This window comes from Myotis lucifugus, unplaced genomic scaffold (assembly GCF_000147115.1).
Source record: "Myotis lucifugus unplaced genomic scaffold, Myoluc2.0 scaffold_168, whole genome shotgun sequence".
Lineage (NCBI taxonomy): Eukaryota > Metazoa > Chordata > Mammalia > Chiroptera > Vespertilionidae > Myotis > Myotis lucifugus.
Window position 1 is genome coordinate 1,580,876 of NW_005871216.1, and position 22,340 is coordinate 1,603,215.

The following is a 22,340-nucleotide window of genomic DNA, read 5'->3' on the forward strand; positions in this document are numbered from 1 at the left end:
CCATAGTAAGGACCAGGGAATTCTCTCTCCCAAAGCCCCTATTCCACATACTCTACCCCAATGCAAACCAATCTCTCTAAACAGGTGCTTGATTGTCCAGCTCCCAGTCTATCCTAACCATCCAGACTCTGACAACCAGTTTAGGCTCAGCCGGAGCCCTCTCTACATAACAATTACTCCGCTTTCTGGTTTCTCTCCACTAGAAGTCTGCCTTCTAAATCAAAAGCAAGTGTGAAACAGAATAAAATGTGTAATATAAATTTATTCTGCGACATATTTTAAAATAAATTAGAATACATCAATATTTCATGAAAAATATCTAGAAGAATTTAGGTAATACCTGTAATATACATGATTTGACTATGAATATCATTTTTTTCATTTCAAACATTTTTCTAAAAGTAACGTAAAGTGATAAGGATTGCTATATTCTTCATATATCCGTTGTCTCACATATTTCAATTCAACTGCTAGTTCTTTCTCAATTATTTATGCTCCTGATGTTTGCTTCTGTTTTCCAATGGGAAGAGGATCCACTTTCTGTTTCTCAGCAGTGGTATTTAGGTCCTTTTTCTCTGATTCTTTAAGAAAATCCTTCATGGCGAGTTTGAACACTAATCGAGGGTCTGGTTCAGAAAGTGGTGGGCAATTGCAGGTCTCTCTAATTTTGAGAGCCTATAGAGAAAGAATACAACAGAATACAAAAAGAACACAAAGCAAATATATACATAAATTTATTAACATGATCCCAATAATTCTTAAAATACTCTATGCAAAATAATAAAATATAAGAATACACTCTGTATTTTTAATAAAAGATAGCTTAATGACAACACATAAAAGAGAACCACAGACAAATTCACAGTAAATAGTTACATTTTCACAAGTTGTTCACATAATAATAGTATATTTGGAAAAAACAACAGCATCTGCAGTGACCGCCCAGTGTCCCACTGGGAATAAACAAGATCTCTTTGGTTTCAGTCAAACCAATCCTGACGAGCATTCAGATTAGAAAAGATATGAAGACTCTGAGAGATTGTTTTCAAGAAAGAGAAAAAATAAAACAACAGAAAACAGATGTCTGAGCATACTGAAGGGAGGGATACATAACTGGCGCCTCTGCCGTGAACCTGAGGCTAACAGCCTAGGGAAGGGAGTCACCTAAGCAAAGCAAATCATGACTATTTTAACTCCAGAAAAACAGAATGCCGCAAGGAAAGGAAAGGAATCACAGTACACACATTGCTCAGCGGTGACTAGGGTGCACAGTATTAGACAGAACGTGAGAGCACCACGTGCCACACCGGAAGGGGAGCAGGACACTGTGCGTGCTGCACAGGGTGTGACAAGGGCGGGGGGGGGGGGGGGGGGGGGGTTTGATGCTCATCCTCTGGGGAAAGGGAAATGGATGATGCCTGAAATGGAAAGTTAGGAAGTAGCGCTATGTAGGATGATAGGAAATACAAAAAGAATACTTTAAGAAAGTTGAAACTGAAGGCAGGGTAGGAGGGCTGTGCTTTAAGGAACTAGCCTTAGAAAACGATGTGATTCTTTAAATTAGGTCCATGGATGACTGTAAGACATAAAAACTAAAAAAAAGGGGGGGGGGAATATCTTAATATCTAAAGCGTTTTAAAAGAAACATATTTAGGGTAAAAAAAATTAGTTTCATTTTATAAGTATTACCTCTAACTTTTTTATAGTGATGCGTGTTACGGGAAGTAAATAAAGCAGGGAGGGGCAGTCAGTGCTTGGGGGAGTAACAAGGTCTTAGAAAGACTGGCCAGGCAAGCTCTCATGACATTGAGAAGAGGGGGAAAGACCTGAGGGCATGAGGCCATGACAGACCAGGCCATGCGGTACCTAGGAAAGGAGTGCCAGGCAGGCAGTGGCTGCGGCAACAGCAGCGGGGAGCCCAAGGATGTGCACTGGATGGGAGATGCCTGAGTGCTGGGAACAGGGAGGGAGCTGGTACAGCTGGGGCAGAAGGGATCTAGCAGGTAGGAGCAGATAATGTAGGGTCTGTTAGGGCATGGTAAAGATGGTAGGTTTTACAATGAGCAGGCCTGCCTCAGGTAACTGTGAGGTCCATGGCAAGAATGCAGATAGAGGCTCAGATACCATGTGTTTAAATATCTAACAGCTGTAAGTCAAGCTAATGAAGTACGACATAAAATATGTTCTATTCTCCCACACTTTCAAAACGACCCTGAAGGCCAGGTCCCAAAATTAGAATTCTTGAATTTTGTAACGTCTAAGGTTGTGGGGAGCCTACTCCAGCTCCTGCCACTGGCCTGCTGTCCACTCCCTTCTCCTCCCTTCCCCGGCTCACCTGCACTGTGAGGGATCTTGTGGGCGTGCGTCCAAGGGAGGAGGTCCGCACAGGCCCTGGAAGCAGGCTCAAAAGTGTTTGGGCAAGGAATTCCATTACCTTAAGACCCAGAGTGCCCCATGGTGGGGCACAGGTTCTTAGATGGGTATATTCCCTGAAGTTCCACAGAACAGGGGAGCAGGCAGCCAGAGGCAGCCAGAAAGGGGTCTTGTAAATGGATGAAGTCAGAGCAGGAACTTGAGTCTAGCAGCACTTCTGACTCCAAATGAGGCTATGAGTTACCAAAATAAAGTAAAGGGGAAAAAGCACTCAAGTGAAATTCCTTGGTAGTAGTGTCTTGTCTCAATTTTCCTTATATTTCACGTCTTGCATCTATTGTGTTAAATAAATGTTCCTTAAAGTAAACTGAACTAAAAAAAACACACACACACACAAAAATAAAACAAGAAAATGTTTCCCAACTATAGCACTAAAGTAAAAAGAAAGGAAGACCCTCGGCTAAATGGTGACCTGCCTGGACCGGAATACCTTTGAGAGTGAAAGGAGAAGCTACTGAGATTTACACTGAGTCATAGGCATAAACTGAGACTATCCTGGCAAAGTCGGGACACCCAGTCTATTCCTGCTTTAACTCCTTTATAACCACACTGACATATTTTTCCAGGTGAGAAGCCAATCTCTCATGGAGGTTACGTCACTTGCCTAAGGCCTTGACTGGTATCAGTAAGGGGGACAAGGGGGAGCCCAGCAGGAAAGAGCTGGCACAGCTGAGTTTAGCCATGGGAGATGCAAAGCACAAAGGGAAGACAGAATGTCATCTCCTAGAATCTTTAATATTCAGTAAAAGCTCTTCTCGTTCCCTTAAGTTCTCTTTTCAATCTTTTCACAGTTAACAAACATTTAGACCACCACCGTGAGCAAGGTGCTAGGGACACACTGATCAGAAAAGACAGTCATGATCCCTGCCTCGCGCAAATTACTGGGTATTTGAAGTGTTTTGTAGTGTTGATTGGCTTTTACAAATTACCCTATGGAAAGCTTTATTTAAATAAAAGATGTTATTTTTAACCTCCACTTGAAGTCTGCCCCCAAAGTAGAATGATCTGATCAAAGAGTAAGAACAGATTATAATTTGTGTTAGATAGGACCAAACTGCTTTCTGCCAGAAAGGCTTCACCAACTTAAAATGTCATCAGCATACAGGCATACCTGAGTTATTCATAATTTGTAAAACAGTATTCCATGATTTTTTTATCTATATAACCACATAATTTCAACCTCAGCATCCTTAGCACGCATCAGATAAATTTACAAATGAGGAGACTCAGACCCAGAGAGGTTAAGTGACTGGCAAGAAACAAACACCTGCTCAGCGAATGTTTATAGCAGCTTTATTCATAATTGCCAAAACGTGGAAGCAACCAAGATGTCCTTCAGAAGGTGAACAGGAAATTTGTGTTATAGCCAAACAATGGAATATTACTTAGCGCTAAGAAGAAATAAACTCTCAAGCCATGAAAAGACAGGGAGGAATCTTAAGTGGAAAAAAAAAAAAAAGCAAATCTCTAGGGGTTACATATGTATGATTCCAAGTACATGACATTCTGGAAAAAGTGAAACTATGGAGACAGTAAAATAATATCAGTGATTGTCATGGGTTATGGCGGACAGAGGGATGAATAGGCCGTGCATAGAGCATTTTTAGGGCAAGGAAACTACTCTATATGATACTGTAATGATGAATACATGTTATTACACATTTGTCAAAATCCACAGAATCTACACAGCAAGACTGAGCCCGAATGTAAACGATGGACTTTGGGTGATGATGTGTCAGTGCAGGTTCACTGGCTGCAGCAGATGCACCCTCCCAGGCAGCATTTTCACGGTGGGAGACTGTGTCTACACCAAGGCAGGCAGGGGTTATATATGGAAAACCTCTGTAACTGCCGCTCAATTTTGCTGTGACACTAACATTGCTCTTAAAAATAAAGTCAATTTAGAAAAGCTGGCATGGAAGTAAAAAGGCTTGGAAACAATGGATTATAACCTGCTTTTGTTGTTGTTTTCATTTGTACTGCATTTGCGCATGATTTTGTTTTAATGTTTTTTTGGCACCACATTATACATTTCTTGTATAAGTCTCTTATGGAATAAATGTAGTTTGGAGATGCCTGAGCTACATTAATTACTGGAAAAACTATGTTCTTCATAAAGGCGTTCTATTAATATTTCTTCATGTGTGAATGTTTCTCTCCTCCAACTATCAAGCAGAGTCCTGTGATGGCCCAAATACATTTCTATCAAATCTTCGTCTATTTTGCATAGAAAGATTTTTATCAGACATATTTTTTCCTGCTTTTTAAACATTCCTTTCCATATTTATTTTATTATATTTCGGGTGTCAACATCTTTTATTTTCATAAATGCAAATCCATCTTATTAAATATAACCTTCACCTCTTTAAAAGTGAGCAACATTTTCCCACTGTACAGCTAGAATATGCCTTTCCATTTTACTTTGTTTTCTGTGTTTAACTTCATGCACTGCACATAATAGGCACTTAAATGGATGCTGAATTTTAAACAAGCATTTATAGAACACAAGCTATGAATAAATCATTATGACAAATGTCATAGGAAAAACACTCTTAAGAGTTTACAGTCTAAGAGAAGGCAGGAATGTACTCCATTAACAAGAATATACAGCTCTAAGAATCTCAAGGAAGACTTGGAATTAAATATGGAATTGGCCTAAAGATTCCAACCAGAGGGAAAAGAACCAACATTTACTGTTCACTTTCGCTGTGCCTTGCATGGTGCCAGGTATTTTAAAATGTTATCTAAACTGGTGCTATCATATGAACCACTTTTGAAATGTTGATCCTGGTGTAGAATACTTATCATTAAAGTGTCTTATGAGGGAAGGAGGGGAGGAAAGAGAGAAGGAGGCAGGACCTCACTACCACCAATGCATAAGAATGTGCATAAAACACCCAGGAGACACTGCTATCTCAATTTGACAAGTGAAGCAAAATGAAGTTTAGGGTAGATAACTTCCTTAAACTTGAGTGGCTGGGTCAGAATTAAAACCCAGGACTCCTAAGACTACTATTTTTACGTACTTCCTAAGAGCATCCTTTCCCATTACCAACTATTAATTTGCTACATGCTAAATTTCTACATTTGCCAAATTTCTATGAGGAAGCAGAACCACTACTCAATTGTATTGCTCAGTTTTCTACTTTTGACCCAGAATTACATTACTTATCTTTCCTACCGTTACACACCACACAATCCTTTAGCAAATATTCTCTAAGCATTTCAGAAACGGTCACAGGCACTAAGGATACAGCAATAAACAGGGGCCTTACATTCTAGGGGAAGAGAAAGACAATAAACAAGTAAACGAAATAATTTTTGTAAAGTAGATGAAGAAATGAAACAGTGAACTGTGTTTAGATAATAACTACAGGACACACCAAAGAAGCAATCAGATAAGTCTAGAATGTGGGGCTAGATTTATTCAACAAGTCAATGATGTATTAAAAAACAAAACAGGGTGGGGGCACTGCTCTGAAGTCAGAGAGACTTAAGGGACACAGCAACCAAATGCAATGTATGGGTCTTGTTGGATCATGATTTGAACAAACCAACTGTAAAACTATATTCTGAGGCAGAAATTTGAATATGGATAGAATATTTAATTTTATTAAGGAATTACTATTAATTTTCTTAGATATGTAATGGAATAAAAGAATACTTTCTAGAATGAATATTGAACTAATTAGAAAGGAATGCCTTCATGTCTGGTATTTGCATTGAACTACTTCTGGGTAGCCCTAGCTGGTTTTGCTCAGTGGATAGAGCATCGGCCTGTGGACTGAAGGGTCCCGGGTTCAATTCCACACAAGGGCACATGCCCAAGTTGCGTCATTGATGTTTCTGTCTCTCTCTCCCTCTCCCTTCCTCTCTGAAATCAATAAAAATATATTTTTTTTAAAAAAATACTTCTGAGTAAAAAACAAAAAATCAGAGAAGGAACAGAAGAAGCATGTGTACAAAAAGGTTGATACTAATGAATGTGATTGAGAAATGGGGGGTCATTAAATTATTCTCTACTTTTACGTGTTTTTTAAAAACTATAATAAAAAGTTAAAATAATTTTTCCTAAAAGAAAAAACCTTTTACCAGAGGGATGGGGAGTGGGGGTGGGAGGAGGTAGAAGAGGGCAAAGGAGAGCAAATTGTGATGGAAGGAGACTTGACTTGGGGTGGTGAACACACAATACAATATACAGATGTATGATAGAAGTGTATACCTGAAACCTATAAAACTGTATTAAGCAATGTCACTTCAATAAATTCAATTATTTTAAAAAAGAAATAAAAAAAACACTTTCCCCCTTTGTCTTCCCTTCTCTCCCATTTTTGTATATCTGTGACTTGATCCTTGATTTTACATCTGTATCTTGAGTTCTAAATGGCCTGAGAGGTTTAAATGTTTCTCTTAAAAAATGAAACGTCCTTTTACACCCCCTCTATTTCCAACTCTTTCCCTTAATTTCTGAAGACAAGCATATACTTTTCAAAAGATTTTAGCATCAATAACCTCAAGCCTAAAACTCAATAGATTCGGTGGAAATTAATAATAGTTGGTTACTACTTTAAGAGAAAGAAAAGAAATACAACAAGAATAATGCCGATGTGGTTGCTTAAAAATAACAAAACAGTCTGGCCGGTGTGACTCAGTGGTTGAATGTCGACCCAGGAACCAAGAGGTCCAGTCAGGGCACATGCCCGGGTTGCGGGCTCAAGGAGGCAGCCGACAGATGAGATGTTTCTACCGGTATCTCTCTATCCCTCTCCCTTCATCTTTCTCTAAAAAACCAATAAATAAATAAAAATAACAAAACAAAAACTTCTGTTTATATAGGCTGTCTCAAAAAATGTACTGCTGATAACTCACTTAATTTTGAAAATGAACTGCATGTTAATAAACACTGACTTTATAATCATTTAGAATGTGCATACATTTTGGGGAGATACCCTGTATGTTGGTCTGACAGGATGATTTGACTTGGTATCTTTACTTGAAAGGTAAATAAATGACAATAGAAAAAAACAAGAACAGAAAACTGTGGAAGACTGTGATATGGGCAAATAAGATCATTGGGTGTCCTGTCGAGTGCATCCTGGGTGTTATCTCTGCCTCCATGGTCTCAGAGCTATTTCACAACTCTGGAAGTTGTAGAAAACTGATAACCATGCAAATGATGCTTGGCCATGTCTGGGGAAGGCAACTGATTGCCTTACGAGTGGATCAGTTTTGCGCCTGGTTGTAAGTTCATTTCAGCATCCCTCAGAGCCTGCATGCCGATGGTTACTGAAGTCTCCTTTGAGCTAGTGGTGACATATTACAGGCTCCCTCACTAGTAAGTTAAGTAAAATCGCAAATATGGCTCGTTTTATATTTATATATCATGATTTACCTTTTGAAATTTTTCTTCCTCTAACTCATTTCTTTTCCTTTCATAAGCTGCAGTGGAAACTGAAGTCTGGCTAATTTTTGAAGTGGTCTAAAATAATTAAATATAAGTAACTAGAAGTTTTAAATAAGTATATTAAAAGTAAGGCCACCTTGACACAGGCCAATTGTTCTCCAAAATAAAATAATAAGTTTTCAAATAAAATTGTATAATCAACCACTCCTAACATGAGAATAACATATTAAGAAATAGCTGTATTTATTCCCAGTAACAACTAAAGTACAATATACTATACTCTACTCATGAAATTGCTAATACACATTAGGATTCTTCTAGGTACTGCATATCAAGAAAAACTGCAATTACTTATTCATAAAAACTAAACTATAATAAAGTTTTTTTTAAAAGGAAAACATTAATGCCAGAGAAGTTTCATGATCAGATTAAAAGCTTCCTATGAAAATAGGAACCAAGACATTTCAAGGGGGAAAATAATTACCTTCATTTTTTCCCCTTTTCCTATAAGAGCTATTTTTTTCCAATAGCCCATTCATTTTCAGCATCAAGTAGATACACATCATATGTACCATAATATTTTTTAAAGGTTTTAGACAATGTTACTGTCAGGCTTCCTGGCTTTATATGATTCAGAGGCCAATTCAATTACAGTAGCTGCTATATTTCCCTCTTCCTCAACACTCTCCCTGTCAGAGAAAATGAAATTCTGTAAGGTGAACGGTATATGTTTGTGTACATTGGCCAACAACGACATTTCGCTTCAATGTTAAGCACTCTCACATGTTCTATTTATGGGATGTATAATATTAATGATTTATGTATTTACACTGTCCAATTATAAATGCATAAGAATGATTTACATTTGAGTTCAAACCCCCAGCTTCCTGGAAGTTTAAAGAATTCAAAATAAGTGAGAATAAAATGAATGTATTGACAGCCAGCCACTGAGTGGTTCTGACATCTAAAAAACTGAATGTAGTAAATTAAATGTTTTTCCTATATATTTTATCACTATCCATCTCCTCGCCCCACCCCAAGGAAAAGATGGCAAAGAATTGGTGAGAGAAGTAGAAAATAAAAAATTCAGTCAAAATTCAGTTATAAAATAAATATTTCAAGTGACTTTTTACCCTGGGTTATCATACAATTTCCCTTATTCACATATAAATATTCACATATAAATATATTCATATTTATAACATGTAAATATTTATAACAATCCTTATAGAAAGTATGAAAAGGTATTTCTTTTAAGGACAACTTATGGTTTATACAATTTTAAATTCTGAACAGTGCAACTATAATTTTAAAACTGTCATACTACTAAACATCAACAGGTTGATATAACATCTGTTCTTCAATCTTTCACCCAAGTTGTTATGGTAACCAAAATATGTGGGATATGTGTTTCCTAAATTTAACTGTTATTTCAAGTAAATAAAATTATATCATCTTATTAACTACAAATAAAATCATTACTACAACCCTATATTTATCCTTTTTAAACGCTAGTGGATCACAGGATTATATTTAACTAGGCTTTTACACATGCTTTATCTCAGAATTCACATTAAAAAAAATAGCAGGAATATACTGTTTTCTACTTTGGAGACATTTTCTTGATTTAAAAACAAAACAAAAAAAGGGAATTAGTCTGGCCCAGCTGGCATGGCTCAGTGGTTGAGTGTCGACCTATGAACCAGGAAGTCAGTGTTTGATTTCCGGTCAGGGCACATGCCGGGTTGTGGGCTCGATCCCCAGTAGGGGGCATGCAGGAGGCAGCCGATCAATGATTCTCTCTCACCACTGATGTTTCTATCTCTTTCTCCCTCTCCCTTCCTCTCTGAAATCAATAAAAATATTTTTTTAAAAACAGAACTAGTCTGTTTCTAAACATTATTCTATACTAAAATACTCCAAAATTATGATTATAGTATTTTGTAGGAACTATAGACGCATCCTTTGTAGGTCAGATCCTGGTACTTCTTTAGTCCTCTGCTGAAACCCGCCCCGGGGGTCCTACCTCTGAACAAAAGCGAAGTCCTCACAGAGGTCCTATCTCTGAACAAAAGCGAAGTCCTCACAGGGGCTTCAAGGCCTGCACCCTCACTTTCCCTTGCTCACTCCATCCCAACCACACCAGGCTCACTCCTGCCTCGGAGCACTGTACTGGCTATTTCTTAATCTGGAAGGTTCTTACCCCACCCCATGCCCCTCAAGTCCCAGGCAAAGACTCTTTCACTTATTTCAAGCCTTTGTCCAAGTAACATCTTCTCAGTGAAACTTTCTCTGATCAACTCCCTTTCAAACAGCTATTCCAGCCCTTCTGCCATCTCTGCTCACACTTTACATCCTTGTTATGGACTGAAGTATTTCACCCCCCCCCCCCACCCCAGATTCATATGTTAAAACCCTAACCCCCAATGTATTTGGAGGTGGAGCCTTTGGGGGATGATCAGGGTTAGAGGAGGTGATGAGGTGGGGCTCTCATGATAGGATTACTGCCCTTATAAGAAGAGGAAGAGACAAGGCGTGTTCACTCTCTCCACCAGGGGTCCTCAAACTACGGCCCTCGGGCCACATGCAAATACAAATATTGTATTTGTTCCCGTTTTGTTTTTTTACTTCAAAATAAGATATGTGCAGTGTGCATAGGAATTTGTTCATAGTTTTTTTTTAAACTATAGTCAGGCCCTCCAACGGTCTGAGGGACAGTGAACTGGCCCCTGTTTAAAAAGTTTGAGGACCCCTGCTGAGTCTCCACCATGTAAGGACACAGTGGGAAGCCAGCCGTCTGCAGCCAGAAGAGACCTCGCCAGAAATCAAATGGCTGGAACCTTAATACCGGATTGGATATCTAGCCTTCAGAACTCTGAAGAAATGAATTCCTGTTGCTTAACCCAAGCTGACTAATACACTGTCCTTCCTCCTTTGCTTTGCTCCCTAATACTTATTAATGACTAATATATAAATAATATATTGGTGATTTATTCTATATATTACTAATTTATTCTACTTATTGTCTATCTCTCTTTACTGCAAAATAAGCTTCATAAGGGCAAGGGGTTTTTTTTCTGTCTCTTTTGTTCACAGCACCTACAACACCTACAATCTGGCACATAAATGATTACTAATAGATATTTGTTAAGTGAATAAAGTATAGTTTTAAAACATCTTAAATGTTGATATGCCTAGTAAAAAAATAATACATTTCTGTGATGATATTTATTCAAGGAATCCAATAAGAAATAAAAATATACACTCTTCACTAAGTCACCTTTTAAAGAAATCAAAATTACCAAGATTTGTGTTCTCATGGAACCAAAGAATTTTACTTTCCTGATTTTCTTTTTTTTCCGGTCTTGTGGTGTTTCTTTACATTATCTTCTTTCTTTCTTTTTTTTAATTTAAATTCTTTATTGTTTAAAGTATCACATATGACTTCTTTTCCTGATTGTCTTGATCTTTTCTCCTCCTATGAATCGGACATACGAGAGGCTCTGTATTCCTCCTCCCAATTAAATGTGGACACCACCTAACACTGTTAACTCTACCCAGGATCTTTTTCTCTGCCTACTCCACTCTCACCACTTCAACTACTCTGGCCTAGATGTCTGTGCTCTGCTGTGTATCTCCAACTGCCTTTGAGACGTACGTCACTTCAGGCATAATATCAGAATTGTCAAAGAACAGGAGCATTAGGTAAAATACATTGTATTAACATAAGTAGAAAAAAATCTTAAATAAAATCAAACAAAAAACGTAGTCTTTAGTAGTATATAGACTCACATAATTCTACCCACTGCCTGAGGATTTGCTTTCTTTCATTAGAGAAATTAGAAACGATAGTAGGGAATTCCAATCTCTGAATTATGACTATGTATTCTAATTATCAACAGACTCTTATACTGACTATAAGTTTCACTTCAACCACTGAATTACTCCCAATATTGTAGTAGAATTTTATTACTTTCAAATTGATTTTAATCACTTGGGGGGGGATATATAAGGTTTTCAACTTAAGTTTCTAAACTAGGATAGTTTATTTTTAGAAAAATAATACCTCCCAATGCTTATCTTCATCATTGGCGCCCAAATAACATATTTATTTCTCCAATCATTTTCCTTCATACTCACTAATCAATTAATTATTTTAAAACTTCTCTAAAGCACATTTTACTTCTCCAAAGATCCTTAGTTATCTTCGATGATGAAATGACAACTCAGAATTTAGATGAAAGTTGGCTAAAATTCATTATCCAATTTAAGTAAACCACACATTTTTAGAATTTCACTGAACAAAATAAAAAGGGCATTCCAAAAGGAAACCATGTGGTTATTTTGGCTTTCGCGAGAGGCTACGCCTCCTCGGGTGATGCAAGTTCCCTGGGTCTTGGCAGCACTGACGAAGGCTTACAGTCAGTGATCTTCAGGACAAATTAGTTACGGATGAAACCCATATTCTTCCAGTCCTGTGCTGTGCTTTTAAGATGAATGATAACTACAATGTGTCAAGTAAATGTCACTGCTGTTTTTTTTCTCAAATATTTTTTCTTCAAATTAAGGGTATAAATGAATATATTTAGGATATTTCTTAAGAATCCATGTCTGGCTGGCCCCAATGCCCATGAAAGGCCACAAGTATGCCCAAACTAGCAACAAATCCTCATCATTCCTTTCAAAATATATCCAAAATCTGAGCACTTCTTTTCCTCTCTTCTGCCCCTATACTATCTTAACAGGATTATTGCAAGAGCCTTGTAAAGAGTCTCCTGGGTTCCACCCTTGCCCCACTACAGTCCCCATGACCACCACAGAACACATGAGTCAGATTAGGTGATCAAGTCATTCCAGTGGTTCTCAACCTTGGCTGCACATTAGAATCACCTGGGAATCTCTTTAAAATCCTGATTTCTGGGCCTCATCCTCCAGAAATTCTGTTTCCTTGTTATGGGGTGGGGCCACAACATTAGTAACAAAGAAACAGAATTTCCGGAGGATGAGGCCCAGAAATCAGGATTTTAAAAAGATTCCCAGGTAATTCTAATGTGCAGCCAAGGTTGAAAACCACTGCTCTACTGAAAACCCTCTACTAGTTTCCCATATCACTTAAGAATAAAAGTTAAGTCCTTACAATGGTTTAGAAAAGACACTTCATGATCTGGTCCCCCTACACCTCAACCATCCCCCCACCCCCTCCTTGACTCACTCAACTCCTTGCCATTCCTTGAACACACCACACATACTCTCCCTCCAGGTCCTGTGCACTTGCTGCCTCCTCACCCTGGAAGACTCTCTCTCCAGAGAGCCACAGACTTGGCCCCCTGCTTCTTTCCAGCTTCTGTTAGGTAAGGCTTTCTCTGACAAAGGAACGTAGACCAGCACGCTTTCTCTGCTGCCCAGCCCTCTTTACTACCTTTAATCTGATTTATTTTTCCCCAATGTGTTTATCACTGCGTGACATACTGCATATATGTATATGTTTGTTTATTACTTGCATTGACATGAATGTTAGCTCCAAGAAAGCAGAGACTGTATTGTTCCCAGCAACAGAATACAGAATGGCAAACTATCAGTGGATTTCCATATAAATCACATGAATCAATAAATGAATCTCCTGGTAGTTTATTATCCCAAACTAGATGCAGGCTATTCCTTCAAATTGCATACCACTATATTTCTACTTTTCTTATAATAAATCCTATCCCTTATTGTATTAAGAATCATTTTGTACTTATGTTAGCATCCTGCAAATATAAAAAACCATGTCTTAATTCTCTTTGTATCCCCTGTATCTACCAGTATTTTTTTCTTATAACAGGTGCTCACTATCTGTCAAGTTAAATTTGTAGTCATCCTGGCAAAGCAAGTGAGACAGAAAGAGTGTGCAGCCTGGTTTGGCGATATCTGACATCCATCTTGCACTGAAGTGGATACCACAGAAAACATTTTAAATCATGTTAACAAATAAAAACATGTTTAGATGGTAGTAAAAACTAATTGGGAAAAAGCTGCTTTAGCTTTATTCATTAATGAAGTCTACAGAAAAAAAGTCATGCACACTTTACTCTCTCTTTTTAAAGAAATAAATAACCAGAAAAAAAATAATATCAAGGGATTTTTTTTCTAAGAAATATTCCAGCATCATTATTGGAATTAATACTCACTTGACCCGAAAATTTTACACAAGTCATTAACTGGAGTTTGTTATTGTTGTTTTTTAACAATAAGCTTAAATCACTGAGAAAAAATTAAATTATGACCAATATGTTGAAAAAACATACCATGAGTTTTAGACTTTCACCAAATCAGGTAAAATTAAAAGGAATGATACTAAAAAGCTTAAGCCGTCACCTTCAAGAAAAGTCAAGTCTACACAGCAATTTATCCCCCATGACTTTCGAACAAGCAGGATTTTACTCTTCAGTCAAATCCTTTGAAAACTGATAATACATAATTATAGTGATCAAAACAGTTGACAAACTAGAACTCCTTCTCTAAGCATGAGAAGTAACAGCATTAAAAAATAAAGGATACAGTAAAAATAGTGTCCTGCCTTCAACAGTGTTAGCTCACCTCGGGTATGAGTCTATCCAACTGCTCAACTCGGTTTCCATGAGAAGGGTGTGTGGACAACCATTGTGGCACGTTGGGGTGACCAGAGAGGGTATCTGCAAGTTCCAGCTGCTGCCAAAACACCGAACTGGATCTGACGTCCACACAAGCCTAGAACCAAAATTAATAAAAGCACACATGAGTATAACTATGAGGACATCTTTAAAAGTTTACGTTTGTGTCATTACGTGTTTTAAAAATATTTTCTATCGTTTTAATAAAAGGGGAATATACTCATTGCTTTTAAAAAGAACACTCAAACAAATGGTTTTATAGAACTCAAAAAAAAATATGTCCACCCTTTCTACTTGCACCTACCCCTACACAATATTTACAATAATACCACTCCCAAAGAAACCCACGCTTTTCACTATGATAGATATTAAGAACACATATTAGGGATTTGAAGATGGTGGCGTAGGTAAATGCCTGAACTTGCCGCCTCCCACAACCACTTCAAAATTACAACTAAAATACAGAACAACCATCATCCAGAACTGCCAGAAAGCTGGCTGAATGGAAGTCCTACAACTAGAGAAGTAAAGAAGAAAGCATACTGAAATGAGTAGGAGGTGCGGAGGCGCAGAACAGGCTGGTCGGGCACCCACATGTGCTGCTTTTTTAATGAGGAGGGAGATCATCTCTATGGAGGACACCGGAGAAACAAGGGGTCCCAGCCTCACACCAGACACCCAGCCTAGGGTCCCAGAGCTTGGAATAGAAGTCCCTATGGGCAGTAAGAACTACAGGCTGTAAAAACCAGTGCGGACTGGGGCTTAGTGACACAGAGGCTGCTGGAAACCCAGCTGTTCCTCTTAAAAGGCCAGCACTATGAACTGAACTTACAAGGTCCTGCTTCCTCTGAGCTGCAGCACTAAGGCTTGGCTTTGAGGGACACAGACACATATGAGGAGGAACTGGATTATCTGGCATCAGGGAAGGAACTTGGGACAGCTTTCTCCCAGACAAAGGTGCTTGCAGGGATCACTGTTCCTATTCTGGGACCTCCCCAGTCACAGGGCTGACTGGCAGCCATTTCTGTTTGCTCCAACCTGGTGACTCCCTAAGACTCCACCTCATCCAATTTACAACCCCACCCAAGCTGTGTGCAGCTGCTTTTGCATATGAATGGCCTGTCCTTGCTCAGGCTAAACTCTGAAACAAGCTGCAACTGGGTCAGGGAGCCCCAAACCTATCAATAAAAGGCCCAAGACCCACACCAGCACCAGCCTGCCTTGCTTCATAGCTGGGCCTCATCTGGGCACTTCCAAACCCAATACAAAGAGGAGGAATCTGCAGATCTCTCTGTAGCTCCTGCTGGGTGGCCTCAGGTAGTTGCTGACTTTGTACCTCCCGGGAGCCCCAAGAGCCAGTGTACCCAGTGGTCAGTGTCAGACCATACCAGACAATAACTCTACACATCCATAAGTGACACACTCAAGGGACAGACTCAGTGAGCACCAAAGCCCCACTGAAGCAAGTCCTGCTCCATAGGGGTGTCTCCTGCACAGCAGCTTTCCCACTGTAGTCATAGCTGGTCCTCACAGCCAATTGGCATGGAGATCAATTCCTCCCAGTGACACCAACAGCAATCAAGTCTCAACTACAACAAGACTGTGCTCACAGCCCATAAAGGGGTGCACTTAGAGCTTCCAGCTCAGGTGACTGGGGAAGCTGAGCCACTGGGCCCTATAGAACACCTACTACACAAGGCCACTCTACCAACTCAAGGAGATATAGCAGCTCTACTCAAAACAGAGAAAAAAAACACAGGGAAGCAGTCAAAATGCAGAGACAAAGAAACATATCAGAAATGAAAGAAATGGAAGAAAGCAAACTACTGAATATAGAGTTTAAAACTACAATGATAAGGTTACTCAAGAATCTTCTAGAAACCTCCAAAAAAATGGAAAAGGACCAGTCAGAAATTAAGCATACACTGATCAAAAATATGAACAACAAACTGGCAACAAATACATGCTTATCAACAATTGAATCTAAAAATCAAAATAAACGAATAAGAAATCTTATGACCAAAATAAACTGGTGAATAAAATAGAATCAGAGGCATGGAAATGGAACAGACTGACGATTCTCAGAGGGAAGGGAAGAGACTAAACAAAGATATTATATGCATATATGCATTACCTCTGGACACAGACAATAGGGTGGTGAAGGCCTGGGGCAGGGCAGGAACCGGGTGGAGGGGGGCAATAGGAGGAAAAAAGAGGGACATCTGTAATAATCTCAACAATAAAGATTTTAAAAAATAAAAATAAAAAAGAAGTATATCAATAAAGTGGTCCAGAAAAAAAAAGAACATGTATTAAGAGTAAAATTCTTCCAAATTAAGTTTTCATAGAAATTAAGTTTTAAAATTTAACTGTTAATAAACTGTACTAAAAAATTTATTCTTAATCTATACCTCTAGAATAGATATTGACCCATAGTTTTCTTTTCTTGTAGTGTCTTTGTCATTGGTATTAGGGTTATGCTGGCCTCACAGAATGAGTTAGGGAGTATCTTCCCCACCCCCCCCTCCAGTCTTTTAAAAAAGTTTGAGAAGAATTGGTATTACTTCTTCAAATTCTTGGTAGAATCCACAAATGATGTTGTCAGATCCAGGGCTTTTCTTCGTTGAAAGATTTTTTGATTACTGATTCAATCTCCATACTTGTTTCAGGTCTATTCAGTTTTCTTTGTGATTTATTGATTTTATTGGGTGACACTGGTCAATAAAATTATATTGGTCAATACATCATTTATTTTTATTGTGTGTTCACCACCCAGAGTCTTCCCCTTCCATAGCCATTTATCCCCCCTTTACTCTCTTCTACCTCCACCACCACCCTTTCCCTTTGGTAATCACCATACTGTTGTTTGGGTCTGAGTTTGGTTTTTTGTGTGGGGGGTTTTTTTGTTTTGTTTTGTTTTTGCTTAATCCCTTCACCTATCTCACTCAGCCCCCCAACCCCTCCCCTCTGACAGACAGCTTTCAGTCTCTTCTCTGTATCTATGAGTCTGTTTCTATTTTGTTTGTCTCGTTCATTAGATTCCACATATAAGTGAAATCATATGGCATTTCTTTCTCTGACTGGCTTATTTCACTTAGCATAATATTCTTCCAGTCCATCCATGCTACCACAAAGGGTAAGGTTCCTTCTTTTTTTATGGCCGAGTAGTATTCCATTGTGTAAATGTACCACAACTTTTTTATCCACTCACCTACTGATGGGCACTTGGCCTGCTTCCAAATTTTGGCTATTAATAATAGCACTGCAATAAACATAGAGGTGCATATATTCTTTTGAATCAGTGTTTCGGGTTTCTTTCACTATATTCCCAAAAGTGGAATTGCTAGGTCATAGGGCAGTTCCATTTTAGTTTTTTGAGGAGACTCCATACTGTTTTCCACAGTGGCTGCACTGGTAAGTTATTTCTTGAAATTTGTCCATCTCCTCAAGGTTGTCCAATTTGGGGGGCATACAATTGTTCATCATACTGTATTATACGCCTCCTTATTTCTACAGAATCAGTAGTGTTATCTCCACTTTCATTTCTGATTTTAGTAATCTGAATCTTCTTTATTTTTTCCTAGTCCAACTAAACATTTGTCAATTTTGCTGGTCTTTTTAAAAACAAACTCTTTTTATTCACGATGTAATTTATCTCTGATCTGATCTTTATTATTTCCTTCCTCCTCGCAGCTTGGGGTTTACTTTGTTCTTCTTTTTATAGTTTTCTAAGTTGTAAAGTTAGGTTGTTTGTTTGAGATCTTTCACATTTTTAAAGCATTAATAGCTACAAATTTATCCTGAGCAATGCTTCCACTGTATCCCATAACTTTTGGTAGGTTCTGGTCTTGTTTTCATTTATCTCTAGTATTTATTAATTTCATTTGTGATTTCTTTTTTTATATATATAGTTTACTGATTTTTTACAGAGAGGAAGGGAGAGGGATAGAGAGTTAGAAACATCGATGAGAGAGAAACATCGATCAGCTGCCTCCTGCACACCCCCTACTGGGGATGTGCCCGCAACCAAGGTACATGCCCTTGACTGGAATCGAACCCGGGACCCTTCAGTCCGCAGGCCGATGCTCTATCCACTGAGCCAAACCGGTCAGGGCCACTTGTGATTTCTTATTTAATCCATTGGCAGTGCATAAAGAAAGGAGGATGAAACACTTTGTAGACAACACTTCCTTCTTAAAACAGAACTGATAATGGCCACAAACATACAAAAATATGTGAACTACATTGGTCCTGGATTACTTTTTGGGGCAGTATACTGGGGCAATGTGAAGAGCACAGGTTTTAAAACCAGAAGTTCAAAATATCAGTTATATATTTTGTTTAATTAATAATCACTTATATGTATCAGGTATTGTTCTATGTATATAACAAATATTAACTCGTTGTATTAATTCATTTCATGTGCCCTAAAAGAGGAGAAATGAAAAGACTTCCATTATTTTGTAATTCACTTCCTTTAGTTTAAAGTGTTTTGCATCTTTTGATTGCCAGCATGTCAGTTCATCAATATGACAAATTTATAATACATTTTCATGTATATATTTTTCTCTATTCTAAAGCTTTTATCATAACACTCAACACTTAGAGCTGAAATCATAGCAACCAAAAAGTTAAATACACAGAAGCCTGCCTCATTTTTCTAGGTAATACAGTTAGGTTCAAAACAAGGTGAAATGAATAATGCATGCATTATGGAAGTTTACCTTATAACAAGCCTAGTAAATGAGATGTGCACATTTACAGTTTTTTCTTTCTTAAATGAATCACTAAACAAATAACCTAAGCCAGTGGTTGGCAAACTGCGGCTCGCGAGCCACATGCGGCTCTTTGGCCCCTTCAGTGTGGCTCTTCCACAAAATACCAGCTCTTCCATAAAATACCGACTTCTGCGCATGGGCTACGAAGTTTCAATCGCACTGTACGTGCGTGCCCGCACATGGTATTTTGTGGAAGAGCCACACTGAAGGTGCCAAAGAGCCGCATGTGGCTCGCGAGCCGCGGTTTGCCGATCACGGATAAGCTATTAACCCAAATAGAACACAAAGCTAGTCAGCTTGCTATGACAAAGGCTCAGATTAGTCACCTGAGAAACTATGAGACCTGGACTCCAGCCTGGTCTCTCGCTACTAACTAGGTATATATGTTACTGGACAAATCACTTCGCCTCTTTGGACCCTAATTTCCTTTTCTGTAAAGGGAGAGGGTGGATTAGATTATCTCTAATTTTCTTTCCTGCTCCAAAAGTCTACGATTCTATAACCTTTTTATTTTACAGAAAGTTTAGAATGTTGGCTTTTCTCTCATTTTTATGATGAAAGTAAATTTTGCTTATGACCTACTTCCCTCACTAGATGGTGCTATCTGCACAGTTACTAAGGCTCTAAGAACCCAACAGGCAGAGCCTCTCACAAGGGCCACTTACAATTCACCAGGGCTGGACAGTTCCTCCCTCTGAGGGCTCTCCAGGACACTAGAGGACATTTAACAGGCCTGCCCCCATCCTCCATGTCCATGAGACAACAGTAATCCCCATCTCCCCAATCACTGTGACAACCAAAACAATCATATAAAGTGCCCTGCCAGGAGGCCCAGTTTAGAGCCACTAAAATACGTGGTCTATTTCCATAATTAAGAAACAAATAAAACTAAAAATGAATGATTTTGTTGTTTGTGAAATCAAATAAACAAAAATCATTTCTGTAAATGACTGTAAAGTGCCAAATTCTCTGTATAGTGACAAATTAATATATAAACACAACAAAATCAAATATTTCACAGGACATCGTTTTGTCAGTGGATAACTGAACAGCTATTTAGTATTCTGTGCTTAAGCCACACCTCAGTCCTACCAGCTTTTACTAACTCTCTACTAGTCATTTTGAATTTATCTAATGGTAAATTAAATATCTTGTAAATACAAAATTAAAGCAACTATAAAAATGTAAATACACAAAACAAGCTCACAGCTACTAGAGGAGCAGAGTCGAGAGCACTCCAGGGAAAGCAAGCTGCCTGTGTTGAAGGAGGCCTCAAGAGTAACTTTATTTTAATGAATTTTCCATCTTCTCTTTAGCCCTTGGTCTTAAAAGCTCATAAATCTAAAGGGACAGCACATGACCAATAGATCCATCTCCCAAGAACAGTCCCATTAGCCAAGCGCATAAGACTGACATAAAATCAGAATGCCAACTTATCAATGGATGGCAATGGCTGTTAATTGCTAAAACTTCCAGGGGCACAGGGCATTTGTGTCCTCAGGTCAGTATGCTCTCTCTGTCTCAGGATGGTACAAAGGAAGCCAGTCTAATAAGTATAGAAAGGAATACAAGAATTACGTTATGTGATTTGAATATTAAATGGCAAGAAGTCAAGGGAGTGTGATGCATTAATGTCCAAAAAAAAGGATACAAGCCACAAAAAGAATCAAATCCGGGATACTTAAAATAACCCTTTGAGGTAGATACTATCACTATTCCCATTTTTTCAGAGTAGGAAACAGACTTGAAGAGATTAAGTGATTTTTCTACAGTCACGTGGAAGAGATAAGAGTTCAGACATAGGTCTAACTCTAGAGTCCAAGGTCCTAACCACTATGCAAGATACAGTATAAAATCCTTACAATTGCTAACAAAGAAGTCTACCCACCTGTCACTTTTCCCTCTTGACGCTGGTGCTCTTGACTCTATTCTGTAGTCACATGGAACTTTCAACTCCCGCACAAGGACATCATTTCTCTTCCTTTAGACATGCTGTCCGCCATGTCAAAAACACCACTGTCAACACCTTCACCAGAATAATTACTACTTAGCTGTTATACCTTCACTTCAAATAATTTCTTCCTCAATCTAATCCCTAGACTAAGTTTGCATGACCCTTAGATAAAGTTACGTCTCTATGGTATATTCTTCAATTGGGAGCCTCTTTCTTACTCAAGTTGTGACCTCCATCAAGGTATTGTGCATCCCTACAGCCTAGAAGATAGGCATACATTAAATACATGGTGAATTGTAAGTGAACACCAACATAACAAGTCAGAGAAGAGCTATATACACCAATTTAGGGAGCATGGCACTTGGCCTAAAAAAAAACAAAAAACTATCTTCTGATTATATTCACAAATAAATTTTTTAAATGTGTCAATCAGAATTAGGGGGTAAGTCAGCCCAGAATCTGAAAAATCTGATGGCAAATGCTGGCCACTGTCGATTGAAGTCTTGCCTTGAGAAAGTGAATACTCCAGCCTACTAGACCTGATTCTTATTTGTGGCAGGGAGAACAGAATGGAGGGGAGTAAAAATGGAACCGGTGAAAGCTATAATGAGGCTGGCACAGAAGTCCAGGTAATAAAAAATGCTAATAGTAGAGATGAAAACACATTGGAGTATATTTTACAGATAGAACTAGTGAGACTTGGTAAGCGATTACATCTAAATGATAAAGAGGGAAGTACTAAGGAGGACTCCGGGTGTTTTCCAAAAGCACCTGAATATAAGGTGGTATATTTATTGGAAAAAGGAAGATTAGAAGAGAAATAGATATGAAGGGCAATCAAGGATTTAACATTGAATTTATTAGGTTTGAGATACCTGCAGAATATAAAGAGGAAATAACAGGCCGACATCTGAAAGTAAATGATTAGAAGACTAGTGCTCTTAGGACTTGGATTGTATCAGCGCTATAACATAGGTCCTGCTATTGTTCCTATACTACAGATGAGAGAAATCAAGGTTCCAAAAGGACAGACAACTCGCCCGAGATCACACAGCTAGCACTCTCTGGCCAATCAAATTCTCAAACGGACGCAGTCTAGGTCCAGGGCTCACTTATTATCATGACACCATATTGCTTCC

The 22,340-nt window shown here is 38.5% G+C and overlaps 1 protein-coding gene across 6 annotated transcripts in view; it reads right to left on the bottom strand.

The window, feature by feature from the left end:
- Window positions 1–242: 242 nt before the first annotated feature.
- The window catches only part of OMA1 (OMA1 zinc metallopeptidase), a 59,634-nt gene continuing 37,536 nt past the window's right edge, over window positions 243–22,340 (bottom strand). For all 6 annotated transcript variants that reach the window (XM_023759975.1, XM_023759977.1, XM_014462072.2 and 3 more), the window contains 2 exons: window positions 14,417–14,566; window positions 243–675 (listed from right to left, as the gene is read on the bottom strand). In XM_023759975.1, the coding sequence (XP_023615743.1) occupies window positions 490–675; window positions 14,417–14,566 (336 nt within the window). In that variant the 3' untranslated portion in view covers window positions 243–489. The remainder of the gene's footprint in view (window positions 676–14,416; window positions 14,567–22,340) is intronic.